General features: G+C 39.5%; 1 protein-coding gene across 3 annotated transcripts in view; it reads left to right on the forward strand.

Moving 5' to 3' along the window:
* Positions 1 to 17,564, forward strand: part of fut8b (fucosyltransferase 8b (alpha (1,6) fucosyltransferase)) — a 161,928-nt gene that overhangs the window by 115,374 nt on the left and 28,990 nt on the right. For all 3 annotated transcript variants that reach the window (XM_072687254.1, XM_072687271.1, XM_072687262.1), the window contains 3 exons: positions 2,942 to 3,057; positions 7,426 to 7,591; positions 12,883 to 12,997. In XM_072687254.1, the coding sequence (XP_072543355.1) occupies positions 2,942 to 3,057; positions 7,426 to 7,591; positions 12,883 to 12,997 (397 nt within the window). The remainder of the gene's footprint in view (positions 1 to 2,941; positions 3,058 to 7,425; positions 7,592 to 12,882; positions 12,998 to 17,564) is intronic.

Genomic DNA, 17,564 nt, shown 5'->3' on the forward strand with positions numbered 1-17,564 from the left:
TGCCATCACCCTGATCTTTAGCTCCCTCCACAGATTCTCAATTGGATTCAAGTCAGGACTCTGGCTGGGCCACTGCAAAACATTAATGTTTTTGTCTGCTAACCATTTCTTCACCACTTTGGCTGTGTGTTTTGGGTCGTTGTCGTGCTGAAATGTCCACCGGTTCCCAAGGCCAAGTTTCTCTGCAGACTGCCTGATGTTGTTGTTGAGAATCTTGATGTATTCCTCTTTTTTCATGGTGCCATTTACTGCGATCAAGTTCCCTGGTCCATTGGCTGAAAAACACCCCCAAAACATTAGGTTCCCACCACCATGTTTGACAGTGGGGATGGTGTTCTTAGGGTTGAAGGCTTCTCCTTTTTTACGCCAAATGGTGCACACATCATTGTGGCCAAACAATTAAATTTTTGTTTCATCTGACCATAAAACAGAACACCAGAAGTCTTCTTCTTTGTCCAGATGAGCATTTGCAAAGGTCAAGCGGGCTTTTGTGTGCCTTTTCTGGAGAAGTGGTGTCCTCCTTGTCCTGCGTCCGTGGAACCCAGCAGTGTGCAGTGTCCGTTGAACTGTCTGCCTTGAGATGTCGCCACCAGCAGAGTCCAGATTCACCAGGATGGCCTTGGTGGTGATCCTTGGATTTTTCTTCACCTCTCTCACTATTCTCCTGGCCAGCACAGGTGTCACTTTTGGCTTCCGACCACATCTTCTGAGATTTTCCACAGTGCGGAACTTCTTGTATTTTTTAATAATACTTAGCCACTGGAACTTGAAAACATTTTGATATGGCTTTATAGCCTTTTCCTGACTTGTGAGCGGCCACAATGCACAGCCGCAGGTCCTTAGTGAGCTCCTTTGTCTTAGCCATGACTGTCCACAAACCAACTGCAGAGAGCTGCTGTTTTTCTCCTGTTGAGTTGATTAAAACAGCTGTTCCCAATGAATCAGGGTAATTAGGATGCTTTAAAACAGCTTGGACTATTTGGAATGGTATAGAACTTTGGATTTTCCCATATACTGTGACAGTTTTCAAAGGGTATGGATAATTTTGGACATGCCACTTTTTGTTCAAATGTGTATAAAAGCTGAGAAATACTTTTTCCCACAATGATGCCTCTTGTACATCATCGTGTTATCTCCTGGGAGATGCCTGTGTCGTTTCAAGGCAAAAATATAACTTCTGGTTAAATAAAAGTAAATTTAAGTCAAACTTTGACAGGGGTATGAATACTTTCGGGCATGACTGTATATATATATATATATATATATATGATCAACCAAAAATGGTAACTGAATACAAATGGTCAACCGGAATCGGTTTCTCATCAGGTGATGAGAACAGGCAGAAATGGTCAAGGAAAGGAAGATGATGAGGAGTAATACAAAATACAGTATTTAGAGATGAGATACACTCAGCAGTCATCAACCGTGTTCTTGTTAATGGTCTGAGAGAAGTGGGACAATGGCTAAACAGTGCATATCAAATACACTTTATGTCCAAATGTTTGTGGACACCCCTTTTAATAAGTGTATTCAGCTACTTTACATTGAACCTATTGCTGACACAGATGTGCAAATGCACCCACACACACACACACACACAGCTTGTCTAGTCCCTGTAGGAGCAGATAAACATGAATCTCTCCAGACATGAGCTAAAGGGGTATAAAGCCCTCCAGCATTGAGCTGTGGATCAGTGGAGCTGTGGAATGATGGATTGTGCTCCATCCAAAACCCTCGGGATGAGTTGGCGAGTTGGGGATGAGGTGGGGTGGTGATCATTCAACATCCTGACCTCACTAATGTTCTGGTCGCTGAATGCAATCAAATCTTCACAGAAATTCTCCAAAATCTAATAAAAAGCATTCCATGGACAGTAGAGAGATAGGATACACTATTTTAATACTCTTGATGCCAGAAGAAATTAAATGAGCTGGTGTCCCAATACTTATACAATTATTATTAGTAGTAGTACTAGTATTGTTGTTGTTGTTGTTAATACTTGCAGACAAGTATTAACAAGCGGACCCCCTCCCCCATAAGAGTAATTTAGAGTGCTGAACTGCTGGCAGCGTTTACCAGTAGCACTTTAATGAGCAGGTGTGGTTAGTCATTTATTTGCGAGTGAGTTCGTTGTAAAACATCATTCAGAAAGGTTTTTAGAAACATTTGTTAATTAACATTTTTAAAGATCCACTGTAAGATTTACACTGTTCTTAGTACTTAGACTACTTAGAAAACCTTTCTAAAAAAATTTAAAAGACAGAAATATTCTTTTTTATTTTTCAGAGCAGAAAGACAGCTAGAGGGCCAGATAGTACAGGTTCCCCTTTTGTGTCTTGGTTCCTCAAGATTTCTTCCTCTTGCTCTGAGAGAGTGTTTCCTGCCACTGTCACCCATGGCTCGCTCAAAAGACACTTTGGTTTGATGTAAAGCTGTGAAAAGCACTAAAGCAATTTTAAACTATGCATGGTGGAAGCATCTCTCCACAAGGTCAGGAGATGTGGTTTAGCTTGAAATCGTTTGGCCCCAGCCCACAGACAGACCACTGAGAAACAAAAACTGTCTGATTTCTATTTTAATTTCTATTGTTCTTGTTCCCTCAGTGTTTAATGTTTACAAGCATTTTAATTACATGCATATTGATTTTTATTTCCATTTTTGAAGTGCTCATCAATTTAATATGCTTATTGTTTATTGTTTATTGGCTAGTTTGGTGTGTATGCGTGATGTAAAGGCAGATTTTTGTTATGAGCGAAGTTAACCTGCTTTTGACAGGTTGAAAAGCAAGAAAATCAAAGGTTAAAAATCTTTACCCTTCTAGAATGATGATAATTGTTGACCTGAACGAGTCTGATCTGCTTCCAGCTAACTCTCAAATACCTGTAGAACAAAAAAAGGCCATGACTGATGGACCCTTTTTGTGTGTGTATTCTTTCGGTAGGATTCCTGAAGGCCAGTCTGATCGGCCCGTGTCTGCAGGCAGGCTACGCTCTTTAGAGGAGCAGCTGAGTCGAGCAAAGCAGAAAATACATAACTACCAGAGACTGTTTGGAGATGGTAAGAGGGTGTGTTTGTGTGTGTGTGTTTCAGCACACCTGCACATGGTTGGTGGAAGAACTACTTTTCGGGATTAACCATCAAAATCCATTCTAGTTATTTTAGTCAGTCTACACTCACCGTGAGTATTTGCACTGTACACATTTACTCCAAAGAGCCCCACTTATATTTGCCTGTTTTCAGTGGGAGAGATGCATGTCCTTTTTTGTCTCCTTGCCACCTGGTCAAGTGGTCAAGGAGCTACTGTAAGCAGCTCAAAACAGCCCTTGAAAAACACAGCAGTCTGAACCCCCAAGAAACAGAAAGCTTAGCTCTTGTCGAATTCTACGGGTGTACTTCTACTCTGACTCAGAGAATACAGTTTAGGAAGCAATAAATCCCCTAATAAAATGTTGCTTTAATCATAAAGATAAGCTGCAACACACTGCATAAAGATTAGCTAATGTATCATTTTATTAGCACAAGTGAAGAGGTAGCTATTACACTATCATAACAGAAGCTATCTTGCACACAAGTAGGAAACTGTGTCTAGCTATGCTACAACCAACAAAGAGGTAGCTGACATAAACACATTGTGGCTCTGAAGACTGCATCAAAGAAACAGGGAAGAACATGCGACTTAGAACAAGAAGCTCTTCAACTTGAGGTAGGGTAGAATGCTTCAAATGAGTCGATTCATGTTAACTGATAACTGATTTGCACAGCAGATTCACAACTCACAGAGCTTGTGCACAAAAACAATCAAACCTACACCTTATTCTTAATCCTTACTCTAACCTTAACCCTTATTCTAAACTCTCATTTTAACCTCAACCCTTATTCTAAACCCTTATTCTAACCATAACCATTATTCTAACCCTGTATTCTAACCTTAACCCTTATTCTAAACCATTATTCTAACCATAACCCTTATTCTAAACTCTCACTTTAACCTTAACCCTTATTCTAAACCATTATTCTAACCATAACCCTTATTCTAAACTCTCACTTTAACCTTAGCCCTTAATCTTAACTCTTATTCTAACCATAACCATTATTCTAAACCCTTATTCTAACCTTATCCCTTAGTCTAAGCCCTTATTCTAAACACTTATTTTAATCATAACCCTTATTCTAAACCCTTATTCTGACCATAACCCTTATTATAAACCCTTATTCTAATCTTAAAATTTAGTTAATCTCCAAAAAGTTGAGAAACATCTTCAACATGATCTCCCAGCACAGTTTTATCAATTATTCTTTGTGCATGTGTGTGTGTGTTTGAGTGTATTTTGCTTAGCAGCACAGGTTGTATTTTTGGACTGAAACACTCACCCTATGGTTGTTTCTATGTGAGTCATCATGTTGAAATGACTGGTAAGGAAGTCTCCGAACAAAATTTGGTTGCATTAACATTACCAGCTTAAAGTGGTGCAAATCCACTTTTTTCTTTTTTAATTTGAGCCAAATGTGATGTTTTCAGAACCAAATGCACACACAAATCTGATCTCTTCAAATTAAATTGAATCTGTTTTCATTTGTGGTCCTAGAATCTAGTAATTGTAGGCTGTTAAACACAGCTTTTAACCTACACTAGGTTTTAGAAGGCAGCTGCTCAAATGAATCAAACTGATTAACACCAGAATCTTCATCCATTCTTCACCCAAGTTCATCCTCCCTGTAATGAGCTCGTATGAAGGAAAAGAGCACTTGCGCCACTGTACAGTACAGTAGTACATACGCTAGTTTGTACAGAGCACACTGGCAAAATCTGTCCTATTTCTGCTTGAAAGTCGAGCAGAGGGCCTAGCACATTGGGCCCTGAGCGTCCGCCTCATTGTCCTGTTTGAATATAACAGAATGAATGAAGGTCATCTAAGCAAGGTAAGTAGCACACACAGGGCCAGCACCAGCTATAGGTGGAACATGTTTATTTCACAAGGCCATTATTTTAGAAGTTCCCTGAAGTCTCCTTGTTTTATGTTGGTTTGAAAATGGGTTTAGTGTCACTCTGACTGCAACATTCCGGCTCCTAGATGGTGCAGAATGATGTTTCACTGTTTAGTGTAAAAGCGAAGCAGCGGTGGAAGAAATCATGTTATGTTTTGATAGCCATGTTCTGACTGTTAATTAGTTAGCATAGCTAGGTTGCCAATGTGAGGGAAATTGCAACAGGAAGGGGCTCTTTAAGGGTTCTTTAGTAAAGGCAGTAGTAAAATATAGAACCATGATACCTTAAAAACATTTTAAAGGGTTGTCTACATTGCTGAGGGTCTCCACATTGCTTTAGCTACCTTGAAGGGAATTTTCCAGTGTTTTGCACCGTTTTTTGAGTACCCCAGCAAGAAAACAAATATATAGTTAGAAATAAACAAAGGTACTAATTATTAAATACTAATACTAATTTTACATTTTTAAAGATGAAATGTGTAGTATATACTGTGCTTTCTGGGTCACATTGTTGAATAATAATGTCCATCGTCGACACACTCAAAAAACATGCAAAAGATGAGTATATATATATATATATATATATATATATATATTTGGGGGTTTTTTTGTTTGTTTGTTTTTTTGCATGTTTTTTGAGTGTGGCGACGATGGACACTATTATTTAACAATGCAATATGACACAGAAAATGAGGAGCTACTCATTGTGAGTAGCTCCTATGTCATGTGCTTTAATATTTTGTGTACTAACCTGCCAAACAAAATAGTATGTGTAGTTCAGAATTGGGAGACGGAGCCATTGTCTTACCTTACGCAAAATGGACTCTTTATGTATTTCAGCAGTAACAAGTTAGACACGTATTTGGTCGTCTTCTCCTGTTCTTATAGCAACAGCATCTGCTCATTTCAATTTCACAAAAGTAACGTTCTTCATGGTGAGTCACAGAATTCACAATATTATTTTATTATCTCAGAATAAGAGGGAGAGAGGTGAAGGTGAATTAGAGGAAATCCAGGGTGCTATAAAGGTGGAGTGGAATGATATAAGAAAACTGAATAAAGGGCAGAGAGAAAGAGAAGACATTCAAAGTGAAAATTCTGAAAAGGAATTAAACGAGTGTACCCAAGCTCTCATGTACAGTTAACCTCATTCATCCTTTAAAAAAGCTCTCTATCTTTCACTTTCTCACACTTTCGCTCTCTATAGCCATGTGGAAACCGTCATATTTTTAAATAAATTTAAACATCTGGATTTTTGATCTTTATTTAAACAATACTGTGAGATGGAGGTAACATATTACTAAACACATACAACTGAAGTTATTAAAAAACCTGTTGTGAAATATAATTAATAGAAATGCAGTTTTCATGTAAGGAAAAAGGTCAAGACATCTGCTGCAGATGATTAGAGCATCACTAAAGGGGATTTTGGAGGAGCCTGTCGTATTTAAACATCAGACATTTAGTTTGGTTTGCTCCTGATTTTTAGTGAGTAGATCTCCATGGCCAGATCCAACAAACTCTCTAAGGCCTGAAGGGATGTCTGGAAAGGGATGAGTCTGAAAAGAGAACAGTTAGAATCATGGAAAATTATATACAAGTGAAACAACTGCCAACATGGCCTGGTCAGGACATCCTAGCTAATTCAGAAGTCTCCAATAATTCTTTTGCATAGTTGATGTCAAAGCACATCATCTGCCATCAGAAGGAGAATGTACAAGTTGGATTTTATGGGAGGTGTGCAAGGAGGAAACCCTTGCTTTCTAACAAAGCACCAGGGCAAGAGTTTTTCTTAGTCTTTCCTGTGTGTGCGTGATTACACAATAAGTAAACAGATGTGTAAATAAGTCACAGAATTAACTCATGTTGTTGAAATCTCCCTCTTGGGGGCTGTACAGGCAGAATTTTGTAAGGCTACAGTAAAGGCTGCTTGGTGCTTTGAGTCACATGGCCGCCATAACCACAGCGGCAAGTAGGCATTTGTACCCATGTACTGGAGCGGTGCCTCACAACTTTATTCAAATTTAATTGAGTTCAGGCCAGTTGCACAGAGCGCTGACAAATAGATACAAACTCCATTTCAGCTAGAGCTCGGGATAACTTACAAGCAATTAAACTCAGCAGCAGAACAAATCACAATCTTTATTTCAGCCAGGGGGCCTAACAGTTTCCAAACAGGGACAGCGAACCTGTGCGAGTTTGTGTTTAGAGGACTGTTGTAGCTCATTAATCCAGTAAATGTTTTTATTGCTGCTCTGGACATATGCACTTGGTCACAGTTTGACCTCACTGAAATGGGTTCTGAGATGCTAGCTTGTAAAGTTTGGTATCGGAGCAGAACCCTGTGACTGTGTGTATGAAAAGTTTAAGGTATATGTGTATATATATTTGTCTCTAATCTCTCTATCTCTCTCTCTGCCTCTCCCTCTTTCTCGCCAGCTGGTCCAGGCCGTGAGCAGGAGGAGTACCGTAGGAAAGTGGAGAAGGGTGTGAAGGAGCTCTGGTATTTTGTCCGCAGTGAGGTAAAGAAACTGAGCCATGTGGATCCAGCCGTGCTGCAGAAGCACACAGACACACTGCTGCAGGACCTGGGACACCAGCAGAGGTCAGAGAGCTCTCTCTCTCTCTCTCTCTCTCACACACACACACACACACACACACACACAAAATCATGTGTATTTACACACTGACACATGTATACACACTGACAGAAATACTGTATCAGGCATGAATCCAGTTAAGTCACTAATAGTGCTTTTAAAGTTCTCTTAAACTCTGTTAAGCTGCTACTAATTTAGTAGCTCCATCCTGCTGGTATGCAGTTAGAGAGTGTAACTCATCTGCGCTTGGCCCTTCAGAGCTGCTTCTGGTGGAAAAACTCACAACATATCAGTAACACTGATGTTAAGGGCAAAAACGGCACTGTGTCTGATCCAGTTGTACCAGCGCTACACTATTCTTTAACTTCTGTGCCTCTATCCACTTTGGGACCCTCCCGAGTGCTCCTGTTCCACCTCATCTGCATTTACACTTGCAATAGCTTCCTCTCCTGCCAGCTGAACCCTGGAGACTCCAACAGGAATATTGCTTTTATGTTCCCAACTGGCAGAAGCTCTCATCCAAAGGGACTTACAATTTAATCTTGTTTTAAACGTTGTGTAATGTAGCATTAGAAGTATTACAAGTTATTTTTATTGTTGTAGAAGAATGTACTGTCATGGTTTAATTATGTTACGGAGGTAGGAAAATGTTGTGTTAAAGTTTTTACTATGCTACAATGGATTAAAATTGTATTGTTATCCTTTCATTGTGTTACAGAGGACGGAGAATGTAGTGTTACAGTGTAATTGTGTTACAGAGGAAGAGGAATGTGGTGTTACAGTGTAATTGTGTTACAGAGGAAGGAGAATGTAGTGTTACAATGTAATTATGTTACAGAGGAAGGATAATGTGGTGTTACCGATTAATTGTGTTACAGAGGAAGGAGAATGTAGTGTTACAGTGTAATTGTGTTACAGAGGAAAAGGAATGTGGTGTTACAGTGTAATTGTGTTACAGAGGAAGGAGAATGTAGTGTTACAGTGTAATTGTGTTACAGAGGAAGAAGAATGTAGTATTACTGTGTAATTGTGTTACAGAGGAAGGAGAATGTGGTGTTACCGTTTAATTGTGTAACATAGGTAGGATAATGTAGTGTTACAGTGTAATTGTGTTACAGATGAAGGAGACTGTATTGTTACAGTGTAATTGTGTTACAGAGGAAGGAGAATGTAGTGTTACAGTGTAATTGTGTTACATAGGAAGGAGAATGTAGTGTTACAGTGTAATTGTGTTACATAGGAAGGAGAATGTGGTATTACATTGCAATTGTGTTACAGAGGTAGGAGAATGTAGTGTTACAGTGTAATTGTGTTACAGAGGTAGGATAATGCAGTATTACAGTGTAATTGTGTTACAGAGGTAGGAGAATGTAGTGTTACAATGTAATTGTGTTACAGATGTAGGAGAATGTAGTGTTACAGTGTAATTGTGTTACATAGGAAGGAGAATGTGGTGTTACAGTGTAATTGTGTTACAGATGACGGAGAATGTAGTGTTACAGTGTAATTGTGTTACAGAGGAAGGAGAATGTAGTATTTCAGTGCAATTGTGTTACAGAGGAAGAAAAATAACTCTTGCTCATTCTTTTCTCATTTTCTAGTTCTTTTTATTCTACTTTTTCTCTTTGTTTCTATGTCTGGGTAATGGATCAGTAATTGTCCTTCTATTAAAGCTGTATTCAGCTGCCTGGTCAGTCATCATCCAGGGCTGCCTCTGGACCATGGTTGATACTGAGGTTTAAAATGAATACAGAGCCAGAAGGCCTGGATTTCTGCTCTTGGTTTTTGGCTCCAGTCACCAGCCCCTCAAATAACAGTCCAAGCTTCCATATATTCTATCAGTGAGAGGATTGAACAGTCTGTGTCTTAGTAATATTCCTTTGTAATCAACCCTAACCAAGCCTAGGCTTTTGTAAATTTATTTTCTTGGCCCCAGAAGAGAGAGTGACAAGATGGTTGGCGGGAGATGATTATTTTATTTCTAGAGTTCTGTTGTCAGTCTGTGCCAAACCAGCCTCAAAACAGGTCTTCAACTTTTTATAGCTGGTTTCTGCACCCCTCCCCCAGGCATAGACAGCAAACACAGAGGCAGCATATGTGGCACAGTTCCTCCTGGTTTCTTTTGGTGGCTGTGGGTGTGGTGCTAAGCTTTTGCTGCTCTCTGTGGCTGCTTTCTCCGTCTTGGCTGATTGACTACATTTAGAGCAAAGCAGAGAGCTGTAAATTTGATCTTTGATTTGTTAATTTGTGTACATGCCATATTGTCTTTACCTTTACATGGAGGAAACAGATGGTATCTTAATTTAGCACACAGAAAGGCAATATATGAATGCATGATGGGACAATTTAACCATGCTGGACATGGATGGGAAAATATACACATGCACACTGCAACAATCTGATTTATTAGTACCATTCCCACTGGGCATGAATAAGTGTGCCAGCCAGACTTGGACATGTTTGTGTGTAAGAGTGTGTGTGTGTGTTTATGTCTTGAATTGGACACACAATATTTAGTGGATGCTGGACATTTGGCTGTTCTCTACATTTACATTTACATTTATGGCATTTAGCAGACGCTCTTATCCAGAGCGACTTACAAGGTTACTGGTATTACAGAGGTGGGCCAATGTAGTGTTAGGAGTCTTGCCCAGGGACTCTTATTGGTGTAGCGCAGCATAGTCACCCTGACCGGGAATCGAACCCTGGTCTCCCACATGGTGGTGTTGTAACACAATGGTAGGTGGTGGTGTTATCTGTTGTGTTATCTGTTGTGGTGTTATCTGTTGCATCCTTCCTCTGTAACATAATTACATTGTAACACTACATTCTCCTTCCTCTGTAACACAATTACACTGTAACACCACATTTCTCTTCCTCTGTCTACAAAGAGTAAGTTTTCTTCTCCAAAAGAATGTTGGAAAACAATTGACATATTTGTTCAAATATATTTACATCATATTTACATATTCAGTTGCACAGTGTGTTTTGTAACAAAGTGTACTACAGTTTGTTAACCTTCACACAAACATATAATAGTGTGCATTGGCTCAAACATATTGATACATAATGTAAATCAAACATGGTTGGAGGTTGGAGACATATTAATGATGACAACATTGGGCTTTCAGTAAGTTATTTTCACCACAAAAAAAAACTTGGTGCACATGATTTTTCTGAAATCATACAATTTACACCCTTAGATGATTTATTCAGTGGTGGCAATTGTCCAACAGACAGTACAATGGGAAAGTCAATGGAGCTCAGTGTAGATCTGAGAAGGATGATCATAGATTTACAGGAATGTCTTTTTGGCCCATTTTTAAACAACTGCGGATTCCAAGTGATTGCAAAAGTACTGTAAGTTATTGGGAGGTGTAGTCATTTTCACCCTTAGTCACCCTTAGCTAAGAGGAAAGTGGTTCAGTGGTCAGGAGCAACCCAAGAACCACAAAGGAGCAGGCCTGCTATGAACTGGAAGCATCTGGAACACCAGTGTCACTATCTTCAGTCAAGCCAGTTTTATATCACCAAGGCTATCAGCTGGGAAAGAAACCCCTGTTTCAAAAAGACACCTTCCATATGTCTTTTTCAGTTCATAGCTGCACATGGACGAAGGAAAATCCTTGTTTTTGGAGGACTAAAGGTGTGGCATTCAACCTTACGCAACTGTTAAGCATGCTGGTGGATGCATGTATGCTCTTTTGGAACTGTTACACTGCATAAATTGCATCAGAATTCTTCACCAGAACTTTAATGATTGAAGCATAGATATAATCGAGTGTTTTAACAAGACAGTGGTTCCAAACACACATCAAAAGTAGTTGTGGAGTTGATAAAGCAGGCTAACATTAAGCTGTTGGAAGGTCCTGGCCTCAGATGTGGACAGTGCTTAAAATTTGCCAAGAAATATGTATGCATATTTTAATAAAGTTGAATTTGAGCAATATATTATTAAGTTTAAGTTAAGCTTTTTTTGTGTGTTGTCCTAGAAACAGGATATTTCAAAAAAATCATTAAAAGCCCAATATTCGCATGCCATTCATGTCCAAAATGAGTGTATATAAACTTCCAACCAGCTGTACATATTCGATTCATATTCTGTGTCAACAGGTTTGAGCCAATGTGTGTGTGGGTGAATACACATACACTGGCACAGGAAATGTTGCTTTAACTGGAAATATCAATCATACTGTGGAGAATCTCTGAGACTGATTTGGGTCATATTTGATGGCCAGTCCACACACACGCACCATCACACACACTTACACACACTCTAAACATGTGCAGTGAGAACACTTTTCAGCACTGGACAGCTCATAGCAGCCTGAGAAAAAAATTCCCTGCTCAGTGTTAGAAGATAAAAATGTTGGGTTGTGTAAAATGTGGATAAATGTATGATATGTTGTGCTGAGGTGTGTTTTCTTAGGATATGTTGTCTTAGGGTACATTGTCCAGATGTGTATTGTCCTGGGATAGAATGCCCTGGGATACATTGTCTTAGGGTGTGTTTTCATAGAGTACATTATTCTGATGTTTTCCTAGGATTCTTTGCGCTGGTGTATGTTGCCTTGGAATACATTGTCCTGGACTTTCTTATCATGGGACAGATTGTCCTGGGCTGTGTTGTCCTGTGATATATTGTTTTGGCGTTAGTTGTCCTGGGGTACAGTTCTTTGGGATATATTGTATTGGGATACATTGTTTATAGTGGGTCTTCCTAGGATACATTTACATGGGTCTAGAATACATTTCATTTGTCCTGAAATACATTGTCTGTTTGTTGTTCCAAGATATATTGTCTTGACGGTGTGTTTTTTCCTATGTTTTCCAGCAATATATTTTGCTTGGTTCTGTTGTTCTGAGATATGTTATCCTGGAATACTGTGCTGGGTTACATTGTTCTGGGCATATTTTAGCATTTTTTCATAACAAAAGCACAAACAGATTTGATACATTTGTAATAAAAATGGAAATGTAGGAAACCAGATGAATATAAAAGAGTAATCCTTAAATAACTATTCACTCACCTCAGATTTTAGCCAACGGTAGACACAGTCTGTCTCTTGACATTAAGCTTATCCAATTGTTTTCTAGAAAATACCACTCGTTTGCAGTATTTGACTCTTACCTATTACTTACTACCAATAGCCTATTCAGCTATTCTATTGGGGAAACAAATTTAGCTTACCAGTTATTTGCTTCTGCTGCCCAGTGCAGGAAAAGGCTACAAGATTAACAGAGCAAAGCAGAATTGCTAAAAGCTGGAGAATTTTGTTTGTGGATATTTTTTCAGGTCCATCATGACGGACCTGCACTACCTCAGCCAGGCGGACGGGGCTGGAGAGTGGAGGGAAAAAGAGGCGAAGGATCTGTCTATCCTGGTGCAGAACAGGATATCCTACCTGCAGGTACACACTGGCATACTGCATGCTGGGAGAAGGGGGGTCTAGATTTGAAGTGCTCTCTAAACTTCATCTTTGTTCATCCAAGCTGTTGTTTTATTTTGCTTCTTTTTAATCAATTGGAGGTGGGGTGTTTTTTGTCCACAATGAGATGCTGTTTGTGCATATGTGAGAGAGACGCCACTTGGCCTTCAGCCCCCGCTCTCCTAAGCAGAATTAACTAGCATGATCATGCCTTTAACTCTCTCTCTCTCACACACACACACACACATTCACACACAAAATGTGGCCTTCACAATCAAAACAAGTATGTGTGTGTGTGCGTGTGTGTTCTTACTTGTTGAAGACAGCAACATTAACAGCAGCTGTAGGCAGTGCTTAAGGGTTTCCCTCTCAATCTCGCTATCTCTCTTCCCCTCGTCATCATTACTTATTCATCTCTCATCTTTTCCATTGCGCTTTTCCTCAGAAGCGGCTTTCCTCAGAAGCATCAGTGCCCCACCAGGTGTATGTGTGCATGTGTGTGTTCTATTTTCCTTTCTCTTTTTCTCCTTGAGATGAGTTTCAGTAACGTATGTGATCCAGAACTAATCTTCCAACATGATAATTGACCTCTCGGATGCTCTGGTGTAGCTGACTGAAACCAGCTCCCCAAAGCAATGTTCCAACATATAGTGTAAAGCCTTCCCAGAAGAGTAGAGGCTGTTACTGCAGCAAACAGGGACAAACTCCCCATTAATACCCATGATTTCAGAAAAAAACATCAGATGATCATGGGTCTATAAATATTTGGCTCTATTTATTAGTTGGAACAAGTGACGTGTTTTCGTTTAGGCTGCTGAAGTGTTGAAGGCTAAATAGCAGTCAACCTTTAAAATTATAAGGGATAAAGATTTGGGAATTGTTACTAATAATAAGTATGCGGTTCATAATCTCACATTAATGTTTCATGTGGACTTCAGGGACGGGATTTAAGTGCAATAAAAACATAGTATTATTGGCCCTTTCAAATCAAACTATGTTTCTGTTGTACTTTTACTTCCCCCTGTCTGCATAAGGCTAAAGCGAGACATTTGCAGCACTGTATTCTATGTTCTCCACTTTTCATTCCAAATGAAATCGGAGAGAAAATAGTTCTTGTGTGCTCCTTCATTAGCGCTAAGCTGTGAATAAGCGCCAATGGTTTATTTGATGAGACAGTAGTGCTATAACAAAGGCAATGCTAAACCACTCAGTCCCGCAGTCCTGCTGACCCAGCACATTCAGCATCACTCCACCAAATACACACAATCCCCCATCCCTCTGCCTACAATGCCCACATTAGCCACCACGCACAGCTATGCACCAAACATATTACGGTTTAATTAAGAGGATACATTACACCTCATTACACCTCTATTCAAAACATACACAAAGGCAGAAGTCGATTTGATGTTGGAAAGCTTGATGGGTCTGAGCTGTCCACTCAAGCAGGATCATCAACTTAGTCTGGAGTTACTCTCCAACTTTGGACTCTCTATGACTCTAAGTATAAATCTGTGAATAAATGTATTGTAATAAATGTAATTAAAATTTCAAAAGGCTATTGGTAAAGAAATGACATTTTCAGGGTGGCATGGTTATGACATTTTCCCCAATAATATTAAAATTGTGAGTTGGCCTGAATGAGCTGAGATTATTCTGAGAACTGGCCCTACATGTTTTTGAGAACATCCTATACAGTCATATGCAAAGGTTTAGTAGGCTATTGTAAATGTAGCTAAGTGAACAAATCCCCTACATAAAACCAATTTAAATATGTGTATTTTCAACACTTTTTAGTTGAGTGTATCTTATATTAGTTCATTAATTTATAGCCTATGGCTCGCTGGTGGACTGAAAGTGTTATTACAAATGTCTATTACCAAAGAATAGCCCCACCAGTTCATACAGATGTCCCTGTAGTTACTGAATAATATGCCGTAGTGTGTAATAAGCCTTGCTGTGTTAATGTTTTGAAAAATTAAAACAAACAAGAAACACAAGCATAATATACTGTAGACCATAAGCAAACAACATTGTGGATTCAAACTTTGCAAGGACAAATTCCATCTGGAAACCATGAATCATAAGATATTATCAAGTCAAATTTTAATTGGCATGGTAATGTACAAAAACAATATACAGTACAAGAAAACTCAACTTTCCATGGAAGTCAGTGTAAAAAATACTTTTAAATGTAAATAAGTCATTGTGGAGGTTTCTATTGGTCCATACAAAATTTCACACAAGACACAGCTTAACCACAGTTCACAAAAGGGCCAAAACAGTGTTTTTTTTATAGTTGGGTTCAAGTTGCCTCCCTCAAAAACTTTAGACCTGTTCAACAAATTGTTGAACAGTTTTTTCTGCTAATGGTGTATGTTATGTTATACACTCATTCTGCTTCATAAAAAAATTCAGAAGAGTCTGATCACAACTGTAGGCAGAGGAACTAGTTTTCCAGTAGGGTGGTGCCTATCTCTGGAAAGAGAGGGCCACAAATACCTTTGTTTGGTATGTGTTATTCCCAGATGTGCTGTGGCAGGTATTGTATAAACCCATGTGAGTAAAGTCTCTCACCTCACTGGTTGCATATGTCTTATTCTCTGGCAGATTTGAGAAAACCCCTGGGCTCTCTGAATCCCATCTTCCACTGCCCACTCAAAGAGTACAGGTGGTGAGGAGTATAGTTTCAGGTTTTTTCGGATAAACTGTCTGCTGCATGTGACAGTGTGTCTGCTTTACCCTTCCTAGAACCTGAGCAATAAGAGTTTGTAATATTGCCCATCTGGATTGGTAAGGTTAGACCTTTTCACCGTATGGAGGTATTTAAGGTTGCAATGGCCTGTGAGCATCAGGAAAGATTCCAGTCTGCTCCCCCAAGGCCAGTGCTATGGCAAGCTGCTCAAAAATTTCCAGCATCATGATTCTGCTCAGCTGGAGACTGCATCCTTGAAAAAAGTAGGCACAGGGGAACAACTGAGTTAAAAATTATGTATTTGGGATAAGATGATGCCAACCTCTACTTCTATCTCCACTCTGAATTACTTTGCAGAATCTAGATGTTATCGTAATGGTGGAAACATTGCAGATTATGATTTTCCATATTGGACAGGTACACACAGCCATTTCTTTTTCATCCATTTCCACCCTCTGTTTAATGATAATGTACCAAAGAAAGGCAACAGTGGTACATTCCTATGCTTTTACATATAGCTGGTTCTCTAGCAGGCCGTTTAGGAGTAATTGGAAAAACTTTATATGTTGTGGCATATTTGCTGAATAGATGAGGATCTATATAGGCTACTACAACCCTGCCTAGCATATCCCTCAGTACATAATTTACATTGTGAATGTTTGGAAAATGGAAGTGAGATAAACAGGCCATACGGGATCACCAGGTACTCATAATTTCCTGCTTTTGTGAAAAGGCTTCCACTCGTCACCTTTTCATGTGCAAATGAGATTGTATGCACGTCTTTGGTCAAGCTGTGTGATGTAACAGGCTCTGATTTACAGTTGTATGGCAGTGAGAACTACTGGCAGAGGGTTACAGTGCATAACAATGACTAAATTAAGGCCTCTATAGTCAATGCATGGCTGCAACTGTCAGTCATTCTTTTGCACAAAAAGAAACATGTCTAAAGCCAGAGATAATGAAGGATGGATGTGTCCATGCTGTAAGACTTCCTGGATGTATTCTTTCATGGCCTTGATTTCAGTGGGTAACAGAGGATAGGCTTTACTTCATGTGGGTGAGGCTCCAGTTAGGAGTTTGACTGTGTAATCACTAGGGCAATGTCGAAAAGAGACAGGTAGCTTTTTTCTTGATACAAACCTCCATAAGATCTTGATATACTGTAGATTTCTAAAGCCTAGGCTTGTAATAGAGGTGCACAGGGCAACATTAAATGCATGGGTACACAGTTGGGAGACTAAGATACAATTTCTGCACATGACCAGGAAATATTGGATGTTTCTTTAACCAGTGAAGCCCTAGAATTACTGTGAGTCAGGGAGTGGGATTTTATCTTCGTAAATGTCTCCTACCCAGGTTAGTACTGAGTCTGTCATTTTTGTGACTGTACCATCTTCTACTAGTTTTCCATCTAAAGCATAGAAAGTGACTTTTTTGGAGGGCGCTGTTTTTTTTTTTTTGGAGGGCAGCTTTAGGGAGCTGCACAGGGACTCATTAAAATATTTGCATATTTTGTTTTTTATTTCGGAGCTTTACTAGACTTTATGCATATAGGTGATCAGATACCCACAATAGAGGCATTCGCACAGCTCTTCTTTTCACAGCTCAGAGGTTTGAACTTCCCATGCATTTGCATGGGGTCTAGTTCTGGCTTTGGAGGTGGAAGAGGAGTGATTTTGTGTGTGTGTGTGTGTGTTGGGGGGTGGGGGGTATGGGGTCGTCCTCTCTCTCTTAACAGATTATTCAGTTGAATGGCCACCTTATGAGGGACTCTAGGGAAAGCTGATTAGAGCTGGTTAGAGCATGACGTTTTGGAAATGTTGGGTGGTTGACACAGTTTCATGCTCCTTACCA

Source organism: Salminus brasiliensis, chromosome 1 (genome assembly GCF_030463535.1).
Source record: "Salminus brasiliensis chromosome 1, fSalBra1.hap2, whole genome shotgun sequence".
In the NCBI taxonomy this organism is placed as follows: Eukaryota; Metazoa; Chordata; class Actinopteri; order Characiformes; family Bryconidae; genus Salminus; species Salminus brasiliensis.